The following is an 11447-nucleotide window of genomic DNA, read 5'->3' as shown; positions in this document are numbered from 1 at the left end:
TTTCTGCAAATGCCTGCGAAATATCAAAACCTACTTGCACCAAACCCCCTGCTTACTGCTGCTTTCCCCCGTTGTTTGGGGGGACCGCCCGGTTCGGCAAAACTGGAAAAAATTTCGCATTTGGTGTAAAGTCCCTTTTTTTATAGCAGCATAGCGCAGCTTTCGCCCAGCGGGAAAATTTATGCGTATGGTGCGTTATTACGTAGGTAAAAAGCTCTAGCAGCTTTCATCATCGTAGGGGGGGGAGGGGGCGAAACCCAAGGGGTGAATTTTGGGTACTTTTTATGGGGGGAAAATGATTTTGGGGGGAAAGTTGACGTAAATTATTGAAAAAGGGGGTTTCAAAGCCACTTTAAAAAAAGTTTTTAATTTTTATAAAGCGTCATTTCCCTTTCGGGCCCCAGAAAGTAAAAGAAGTCTTTTGATTTATCTTAATAAATAATCAGTAATTATATATATAAATATGGTGTTTCATTCGCCACAGTTACATTGTTTTGTACATACATTTACAGGCTTTTTGCTGCGCTCCTACTTTAACATCCTTGGTTTTGTCATCTCATGTTAATAAAAATAATCTTTAATTGGAGAAATAAGAAAGTAATGAGTAAGTAATAAGTGTGTCCGAACGTTCCATTGTTTTGTCATCTCATGTAAAAAGCACGTGTATCCGAACGTTACATTGTTTTGTCCATAAATTTGGAGACTTTTTGCTGCGCTCCTACTTTAACATCCTTGGTTTTGTCATCTCATGTTAAAAAAAGAAACATTTAATTGGAGAAATATTGAAATACTTCTAAAAGTGATTTTCTTCTCGCTGATTACACAAGGACAAATTCATCACCTACTGGGGGCAATGCTGCCAGTGCCAGATGCAGATCATAAATTTTTGCAAATTTATTCTATGGGCAATCAAGATGTGGAAGTTGATACACGTTGTGGTCATAATCCAACTGTCAAGCGAATCATTTTCCAACAACTGCAAACATTTCTTCACGAGAATAATGAATTAGTGAAGATGTTCAAATGGCACTGGATCGGATGCCATCAGACAGCCATAATATTGTAATAAGAGCCGACAAAACACCTGCTGGAGAGCATGCAAGGAGGTTTAATTCACCGACAATAGATGAAGTGGCTATTGTCGTTGTTGGAGAGAATTTGCAATCAAGAGATATTGTACTTCATCGCCGGAACAATGAATTGAAACGTGTATATGAAACGCATAGAGCTTATGATGCTTTACAATACCCATTAAATTTCTGGCAGGGAGAAGATGGGTATTATTTTAATATCAAAATGGTTAATCCAACAACAGGTAATTAGATTATACAAAATAAAATATTTTATATGTTCAATATATAAATGTATTTTTTTTTATCATATGTACTTCCAGGTGCTGATACACACAAAAAAGTCAGTGTCATGAATTATTATGCATACAGACTCATGATCCGTGAAGGTGAAGTAAATCACATTTGTATGTGTCAACGGCTCTTTCATCAGTATGCAGTGGACATCCAGTTAAAATTGAGACTGAAAGATTGATATACATCCGTCTTAACCAACAGCAGCTTCGATCTGAAGAGTACATTCATCTTCGCGATGCAATCAATGCTGACGGCAATGTAAATAATGTAGGAAGAATGAAAATTTTACCGGCCACTTACATCGGAAGCCCGCGCAACATGCACGAGTACGCTCAAGATGCGATGTCTTATGTTCGAAAGTATGGCCGTCCAGACCTATTTATTACATTCACCTGTAACCTACAATGGATTGAAATAAAAAAGAACTGCTACACAACCAAACACCACTTGATAGGCATGACATCACAGCCAGAGTTTACAAGCAAAAATTAAAATCTTTAATGAATTTCATTACAAAGCATGGTGTGTATGGCCAAGTACGTTGTTGGATGTACTCTGTTGAGTGGCAAAAGCGTGGTTTGCCACATGCTCATATATTAGTCTGGTTGGTTGACAAAATAAGGCCAGAAGAAATTGATTCCATTATTTCAGCCGAAATTCCTGATGAAACGGTTGACCTAAAATTGCATACGATAGTAACTAAACACATGATACATGGACCTTGCGGAGTTTTCAACAACAGCTCACCCTGTATGATCGACGGCAAGTGCTCCAAACGGTACCCGAGAAACTTGCTTGCTGAAACCATCTCGGGAATCGATGGTTACCCATTGTATCGTCGGCGATCAGTTGAGGACGGTGGACGATCTGTAGATGTCAAGATAAAAGGACAAGATTTTCATGTAGACAATCGTTGGATTGTGCCGTTCTCGCCCATATTGTCCAAAACTTTTGAAGCTCACATCAACGTGGAATTTTGTAACTCTGTGAAATCCATAAAGTACATATGTAAATATGTTAACAAAGCTAGCGACATGGCCATGTTCGCAGTAACAAACACAAATGATGAAGTGTCTCACTATAAGATGGGTCGCTATGTAAGCAGCAATGAGGCTATTTGGCGCATATTTTCGTTTGCAATTCATGAAAGACATCCCACTGTATTGCATTTGGCAGTTCATTTAGAAAATGGACAACGAGTGTATTTCAACCCAAACAACGCTGTGGATAGAGCGGCACGTCCACCTGTGACCACATTGACAGGTTTCTTCTCAATTTGTGCAACTGATCAATTCGCTCGCACTCTGATGTATGCTGATATGCTGTGCTACTACACATAGAACGCATCATCAAAGTCTTTTCAGCGTCGTAAACAAGGAGCACCACTTGAAGGATATGAAAATGTATTTGCCACAGATGCTATAGGCCGTATATATACAGTACATCCTAATAACGATGAATGTTATTATCTTAGGTTGTTATTGGTGAATGTTCCTGGTCCGACATCTTTTCAACAATTGCGAACAGTTGATGGACATCTGTGTGCGACTTACCGTGAGGCGTGTCAATTATTACGGTTGCTTGAAAACGATTCGCATTGGGATGATACGCTCAAGGATTCCGTGATATCTTCATCGCCGCATCAAATTCGCACACTGTTTGCGATTATAATATCGACATGTTTCCCCTCAAATCCGAATGATTTGTGGATGAAATATAGGGATGACATGTCTGAGGATGTGTTACATCGCGTGCGTTGTGAAACTTTGAATCCTACATTGGAAATTACGGCAGAGATTTACAATGACACATTGATCATAATAGAAGATATGTATTTGTTGATGGCAAATAAAGTATTGTCGTGTTTGGGCCTGACAGCACCCAATCGTGCTATGCAAGATGCATTAAACCATGAGTACGATACTCAAGCTATGACCGAAGCAGTTCGCACAACTGTTCCGCAATTGAACGAAGAACAAAGGATTGCGTACGATCGTTTAACACAAGCTGTAAACAGTGGGTCTGGGGGGATTTACTTTCTTGATTCTCCTGGGGTACTGGGAAAACGTTCCTAATTTCATTGCTATTAGCAAAGATCCGATCGCAAAATGAGGTAGCCCTAGAGTTGGCTTCATCTGGAATAGCAGCAACTTTATTAGAAGGCGGACGAACTGCACATTCAGCCTTAGAATTACCATTAAACATGCATATCAACGAAAGGCCAGTTTGCAATATTGCCAAAAATAGCGCTATGGCGAAGATTCTCCAAGTGTGCAAATTGATAATTTGGGACGAATGCACAATGGCCCACAAGAGGTCGCTGGAGGCACTAGATAGGACGTTAAAAGATTTACGTGATAAACAAAACATTTTTGGTGGAGCTATGATACTGTTGTCAGGTGATTTTCGTCAGACTCTTCCAGTAATTCTTCGATCGACTGTTGCTGACGAAATAAACTCATGTCTAAAATCATCAAATTTGTGGCGGCACGTAAAGACACTACAATTAACTACTAACATGCGAGTGTTTTTGCAACAAGATCAAACTGCGACTGTGTTTTCGAAGCAGTTGCTGGATATTGGCAATGGTAAGGTCGCAGTTGACAGCTCGACCGGATTAATGACTTTTCCCACAGATTTCTGTCACTTCACAGAATCGAAAAAGGAGCTTATTCAGGGTGTTTTTCCGGACATTAAACAACAATATAATAACCACGATTGGCTAAGTGAACGAGAAATATTGGCAGCAAAAAACAAAGATGTCGATGATCTCAATGCTACCATTCAGAATTTCCTTCCAGGAGAGTTGTTTACGTTCAAATCAGTTGACACGGCCACAAACCAGGATGACGTAGTCAACTATCCTACAGAATTTTTAAATTCATTGGACTTGCCTGGACTACCACCATATAATTTGAAATTAAAAGTAGGGTCAGTTGTCATCATGCTGCGTAATATTAATCAACCTCGACTTTGCAATGGAACGAGATTGGTTGTGAAGAAACTCATGAATAACATCATTGAAGCTAAAATAATCAAAGGAAAATACAAAGGAGAGGATGTCTTAATCCCACGAATACCTATGATTCCAACGGATTTGCCATTTGATTTTAAGAGGTTGCAATTTCCCGTGCGTCTGGCGTTTGCGATGACCATATATAAATCGCAAGGCCAATCGTTGCAAGTTTGCGGAATAAACTTAGGAGTTTCCCTGTTTCGCACATGGACAATTATACGTTGCGTGTTCGCGTGTCGGAAAACCAACATCCTTATTTATTTACGCACCGCAAAAAAAAAACTAAAAATATTGTCTATATGATCATAACTGTGTTGTATTTAATTTAAGCAAAGATTTGTTTATCATGTTCACAGTCCAGAAACGAGCACATCCAAGAAAATTTTAAATTTTTTATATGAAGTGTATAAATATAAATAAATGACTTAATATGTATATAATATGTGCATTTGGATCCTTAATGTCAACGTGTATTAGTAACTCTTTATTTCCATCAACTTGGAGAACCACTTGGCTCGCCAGGACATAATAATATGGTGGAAGTACTAGGCGACTCGGACAAATCTGATTCGATCAGAACATTATCAATGTTGAGCTGCTGGCTGTCTTCAATAACATCAATATCTACCAGAACATTCTTGATGTTGGGCTCTTCAATAACTTGAATGTCCTGTATGTCTTCGGCCGATAAATTTAATTCACAGAATGTCTCCTCAGATGATGAAGATGGCATTGTAGAAACGTGTTTTGGTTTAGATAGCAGCTTTTGCTTCACGCGTATTATTCGTTCTACATTCTTACCACACTACGATTATGTTGATGCGACGAATATCTTAATAATAATTTAATACAATCTGGACAGTTATTATTTTTTTTCTGCCGATCCATCCAATTTTTACAAAACGGACAATGCATTTTAAGGAGTTGAGGGATATATAGCTTCACTATATTATATTATAGTTGTTTGAATTCTTTATTTTCTCATGACAGATGTAGTTCTTCTTCTTTTCCTAACCATGGGCATCGTCAAAAAAAAAAACGGCAGATGTAGTTTGATAGTTATAGTGTAAATATTTGTCATATTCACTCAAAAAAAATTGTCTATGGTAAAATATCACTTGAAATGTTAACGTCTCTTTGCTGTGCATCTATACTATAATTCTTTAATATTCCTAAAAATCTAAAAGCAGCAAATTTCAATAAAATTAAAAAAGTATTGTGTCGTGTGTTTGTGACTTACTAGGGCCAGCTAGTTTGTAATAAATAAGAAATTATTATTTTTTTAATTTACGCTCGTAAGCCGGTTAAAACTGCACTTTTTCTAATTTTTTTTACAAACTATCCTAATTGGATTCCTTTTAAAGTGGTTCCGGCCATCTTTCATTTCATGTGACGGTTTAGTCAGATATAGCGAACAGACAAAAACCCAACTTATTTTTATATATAAGATATAGGAAAACATTGAACCATAGGATATGAAATTATTATACTCGTATTAGAGTTATGAGATTTAGACCAATGTCTAGACCGGTTTCTTTCATATTGTCGCTAATTACATGGCATGTAAGAAAACATGTTCTTAGTTACAATAAAATATTAAATATAGTTACATATACAACTCGAAGTTTGAAATTGTCATATTAGGTGTATACATCAGTGGTCAATGAAGCGTTACCATCATTTAAATTTTGAAATACGAATCAAATTACAACCAAAAATTATATTTTTTGAAGTTCTTATCCCAAAATAGGTGCTATTTAGAAAAAGAAAGTATTATTGCGTTAAGAATTATGATTTTTAAAGTTCTTTTCCTAAAATAAATAGGTGCTAATTAGAAGAAAAAACACCATGCCATAATTTTAGTAAATTTATTGGTTCCTTTGAAAAATATAGGTCTTATAATTAAAAATGAACGTTTAAATTAAAAGTGAGTGTTCCGACAATAATCAATGTTTATGTTGGTATTCGAATTTGGTATCCCCGCAAAACTAATACGGCTGTGTAAACTGACGCTGAGCAATACCAAAAGGTCCACCAGGATCGGAAAGGTCCTCTCCGAGCCGTTCGATACCAAACGAGGCTTCAGACAAGTGTGACTCCCTTTCGCGTGACTTCTTCAATCTACTCTTGGAGAAAATTATTCAAGCTGCGGAACTAAATAGGGAAGGTAGCATCTTTCATAAGAGTATAGAGCTGTTTGCGTACGTCGATGATATTGATATAATGGGCCTCAACAACCGCGCCATTAACTCCGCTTTGTACAACATCTTGATTCACGTGTATGTATTTTGGTCGAATGAGTTCAAGCCAAGCAAGTGACGCTGTATGGGTAATAGCACCCCGTACTTTCTGTGTGTACTTCCTCTTTCTTCTCTAAAAGGTATGTATGCACATTAAGAGAGCGCACGCTGATCGCTACACTGTACCTCGGCTTCTGCTTACACTGGGGCTACTGTGGGAGTCATGTCTCTATAACTTATGTTCTACTAACGGTACGACAGAAATCTAGATTGATTTGATGGAAAACGAACTTCTTGATTTTGCTGATGATTTACATGGCGATGAATGGATTTTTCAGCAAGACAATGCACCGATCCATGTTGCGAAGAAGAAAAAGGCGTTCTTTAACTCTCGGAAAATTGGATTGCTGGAGTGGCCTGCCTTAAGTCCAGATGTGAATCCGATCGAGGATCTATGGGGAATTCTTTCAGGCAAAATTAATGCATCTTCCAAGCAATATGACAGCCTTAAGCAACTAAAGCATGCCATTTTAACCGAATGGGACAAAATTGATATGTCTGTGCTAAAAGAACTGGTGGAGTCAATGCCTCATCGTGTCCAATTGGTGAAGATACATAAAGGGTAACACAATCCCTTATTAACAAATTCAAAACTATTTCATTTATAAATAAAGTAGATTTGAACTCGTCTGCAGTTATTTCTGTTCTGTTGGGTGAAGCATTCGAACAAAATCTATACTATAACTCGAAAGCCTCTGGGTAAAGAGGAGAACCAATTTAGTATGCCCTCGGCGGTTTTTGCGTTACTGACCAATGTTAATGGTCAATTTTTAGCCATTGGGGTCCGTAATATTGTTCGCCAATTCCAGAGGTGTTCTGCTGGGTTATTCTTTCAATGTGACTGCAATTTTCGGTTTCAACTTCTTTGGTAATTGTACCGACTCTGTACGAAGCAGAGGACGCACATAAACATAGGGTTTCCGAAGTCAGAAAAGAACAATGGTTGAGTCTGCCCAAAAGTGACTGTGATATTGGGTTATGTTTAATTGTGGTAAGGTCACATCCACCAGATTTGATAGAAAAACTGCTCCGCAAAGCTCTAGCCTTGGTAAGGATATACCTTTTATGCTTGCAAAAAGTTTCATGGGTAGAAACGCTTATATGTATATAGGGTTGCAGCCTAGGCTTCTTCAGATGGGTCAGAGGATTCGTGGAAATCAATGGTCGCCGATGTTGAGAAGTGGGTCCATAGAGAAATTTCAATGAGGTTTAAAGCTTTGTAATTCTTTTTAAAATTTTTCCATTGAAAAAGATTTAAGGATTAAAACTCTCATCCCAGTTGATAATATCAAGCCATAGCTGCTGTATTATTATTTTGGCTGTGACTATTATTGGGTTGAGCCAACCTAGCAATCAACGATAACACTTCTTTCTTTGTAAATGATGTCTTATCCTATATGTGGTTAACAAGAAAGAAGAATGCATCATTTTGGCATTCCATCTTATTTCTAGTATCTAAGTAGCTGCTATTGGATTCCGGTAAACTAAATAAGTTTGGGTCCAATAAATGCTCTTTTGGGATTCCTGGTAAGACTTTTGGATCATTTGAAGACCATTTACGTAGAGCAAATCCTACGGACTACACAGTTACCGATGAGTTCATCTCTTCCCATCTCGCAAGTACATCATCAGCGTACATTCCGCTTCAAATTGATGGTTTCTTATACATCATCTGCTAATTTAATTAGTGTATGAATGGCTAAATATGTACAATTAAAACTAAATGTAACCACATTTTACCACTAATATTACCATGTCTGCTTGAAAAATAGGTCCAATGTACTCGTATAGTACATCATTGATGTTTCTGTTTGGGCCGATCGGGTTTAATAACTGCGTGATGTGGCAGATAATATGCAAGCGTTTTCTCCGCTGGATCATATGCTATGTGCATACCTCTATGTTTTCAAAAGTTTTAAGGGGTAATGTTATTACAAAACGCCTTTCTGAGTTTCTAAGTTGCTTATTGATCATTTTGTTCACACAAGGTGTCTAATATTGAGGTTATATGTTTTCTCGGAACTTCTTCCATTTACCAAATTGTGTGAATAACTTATCTAGGGACATTTGGCTGAAGAATGACATTATTGAGAGTTCGATGAGTTGTTTGAGTATGGTTCAAGATAGAATCCCACTAAATTCAGTTTTTGTAGTAGTAGTGATCCTAGTACCTTTCTTTGTACAACACTAAGAATTAATTGTGGGTACACGTCACCTCCGATAAGGACGTCCACAGGCCTGGGTTTAAAGAAGTGAGGGTCAGCTAAGCTAAAACCGGAGTGAGTGGGTAAAGTTATCGGTTAATGTTGTTAAGATAAGCACATGAGTTTTTTTGTTGTTGAACAAAGGATGAGTTCACAAGTTTTGGTTTTGCCCTTTGTGAAAAACTTGAACTAAAGCAGTGCCTAGAAAAATCAGATTCATACATGAGTTAAGTGGGTGATGGATTTTTCCTTCATTGAATTACAAGAGGATTATGTAGGCTTGCGAATTTGTATTGGAATTATGGTTGGCGGGTTTGATGCTCTTGATCATTGCGGTGGGATGGGGACTGGCGAGTGAATTCCTTATGCAGAAGACTGCTGTGTCCCCTGCATATTCTGTTAGAATATTTGCTTTTGCAATCCCTAAAGCAATGCGATAGTGCTAGACAATTAAAATTACCATTATTTTTTATTGTGGTTATTCAGGTTTCAACATTCATTTGTAAAAATTTTGGGCTGTTGCGAATTGAATGTTGTGTTTTACACAATTTGTATCTTTTACTATACTGTATTTTTCTCGAAATGCTACCTCTTGAGTTTTTGCTGGAACTTCCAAAGTGGCTTGCAAGCATACAGAACTTGAAATCTTCCACTTTTTATTTACACTATCGATATCAGATTAGCGTCCCCTTTCGTTCAGTTTTAATGCCCTCCCCTAGTTTTCTATTGCAAATAAATTCGTAAATATTTTGTTGCTTTTAAATTGATACGATCTCACTGACAGCAAAATATAGCGTATGGGAAGTACCTTTATATCTTTACTCAAGGTTTGTTTTAAGTTCGAAGATAAAACATACTCCTGTTTTGCATTATTAGATAAGCGCCTCTAAATACGATTTTAATTGTCATTGCAACCATGGTCTTAAATTTTTTCTAGTGTATAATAAAACAGTTTTCTTCAAATCGTTGTACAATATGGGAAGAGGACTTGTTTTAACTGTGAAGGGAAATTTCAAAATCGAAATATATGTAGTATATATAGCTGAACTAAAATTATTTTCTTCGAAATAAAGAAACATATGGAAAGAACTTTTCGGAAGGACATATCCAGAGATGCTTCAAATTCTCACGACTCCTCCTCGAAAATCAAACTAACAAACCGAATATTCAAACAGTGATTAAGAAAGCTACATACATATTTAGAAAGGAAAAACCATCACTTAACAAGTTGGGAAAAGAAATTCGCCTAAACTATGCCCGACACACATGATATGGTTAATGATGGCATTATGCCATGTTTTCTGTTGAGAAGTAATTAAATTCGAAGGCCTAAACGAATACAATTTTTTTATTTTTACTAAAAAATCCAAATGTTCAACTCAGATGCAGCCACATACCCCCAAACCATAACATTACTCCTACCGTGGCAATACATTTTTCTTTGCGACTCTTCATTGATCTTTCTCCACACTATTCGATCTTTCGTGATCTTTTCGAACCAAATACATTATATTAAATTTTGATTTGACGGTGAACACAATGTTTTCCCAAAATCAATACGTTTTATTTAAATATTGTTTAGCAACCGCCGAGCTGTTCTTTTTATTAATCATACTTATGTTTGCTTTACGACGTGCGATTCGTCTATGGAAACCAGCACTATTCAACACATTTCCTACTGTTTGGGGATTTATTTTTTTTGGTACATTTTAAAAATGGAAAAGCATATGTATCTGAACATTTGAAGAAAAGAATTTACATTTTAAGTGTGTTTGAATCGGCTGTTAATAGTGGCCACTTCTATTAATAACAACATAACGACCCAAAACACCCGTCTCATCTTGTATGTGCAGGGTTGTTTTGGAATTAAAAATAAATCCATAGGTCCCGCAATCACCATACATTAATCCTATTCAAAACATCTGGAACTTTTTGGAAAATCGTGTTCGAAAACATCGAATTTCATCAAAACAAGGCCAAAACGCTGAATCATGGACTTAGTGGGTCAAATTATTCGGAAATAAATCTAGAAATTGAGTGGGGAGCATACCTCGATATCTTGGGATAATACTAGCAACAAATTGTAGGCCAAAACCCGCTAAAACTATTGTAATTACTTTTGATTTATATAAATAATCATTAGTGTACGTAAACTTTTTTGATATAAATTATGCCCATTTTAAGCTTTAGTATTAATTTTTTTTATTTGTATAAAAAAAATATTTTGATATGCTAAATTTAATGCTAAATATATATCTTTTGAAATGGATAGAAAAAAACCACAAAATTTATTCATTTTATAACAAACGTGCCGTAATGTAATAGAACTAGGTATATGTAAACTTTATTGAGCCCGACTATGACAATCAGTTCTACCTTTAAAAAATCGTAAATCTTATTTCAATATTCTTTTACTTGAACGTGTGAAAGTTTAGCGCAAAGTGTTTGTTAATTATTAGATATTAAAAACCACAATTTTTGTATGAAACCGAGGTAATAGTCGATTCTTGAAGACCAATGGTGCTTGGCTAGACCCCATATATTTTGTATGAAAATATAT

General features: G+C 36.5%; 1 protein-coding gene across 1 annotated transcript in view; it reads right to left on the bottom strand.

Moving 5' to 3' along the window:
* Positions 1-6848, bottom strand: part of LOC126764593 (uncharacterized) — a 13671-nt gene extending 6823 nt beyond the window's left edge. Inside the window, exon 1 of the mRNA XM_050482263.1 lies at positions 6826-6848. Coding sequence (XP_050338220.1) covers positions 6826-6848 — 23 coding nt within the window. The remainder of the gene's footprint in view (positions 1-6825) is intronic.
* Between the last annotated feature and the right edge of the window lie 4599 nt (positions 6849-11447).

Source organism: Bactrocera neohumeralis, unplaced genomic scaffold (assembly GCF_024586455.1).
Source record: "Bactrocera neohumeralis isolate Rockhampton unplaced genomic scaffold, APGP_CSIRO_Bneo_wtdbg2-racon-allhic-juicebox.fasta_v2 cluster09, whole genome shotgun sequence".
Taxonomy (NCBI): Eukaryota; Metazoa; Arthropoda; class Insecta; order Diptera; family Tephritidae; genus Bactrocera; species Bactrocera neohumeralis.
The sequence above is the reverse complement of the archived record's forward strand: the minus strand, read 5'-3'. Positions and strand labels throughout refer to the sequence as shown.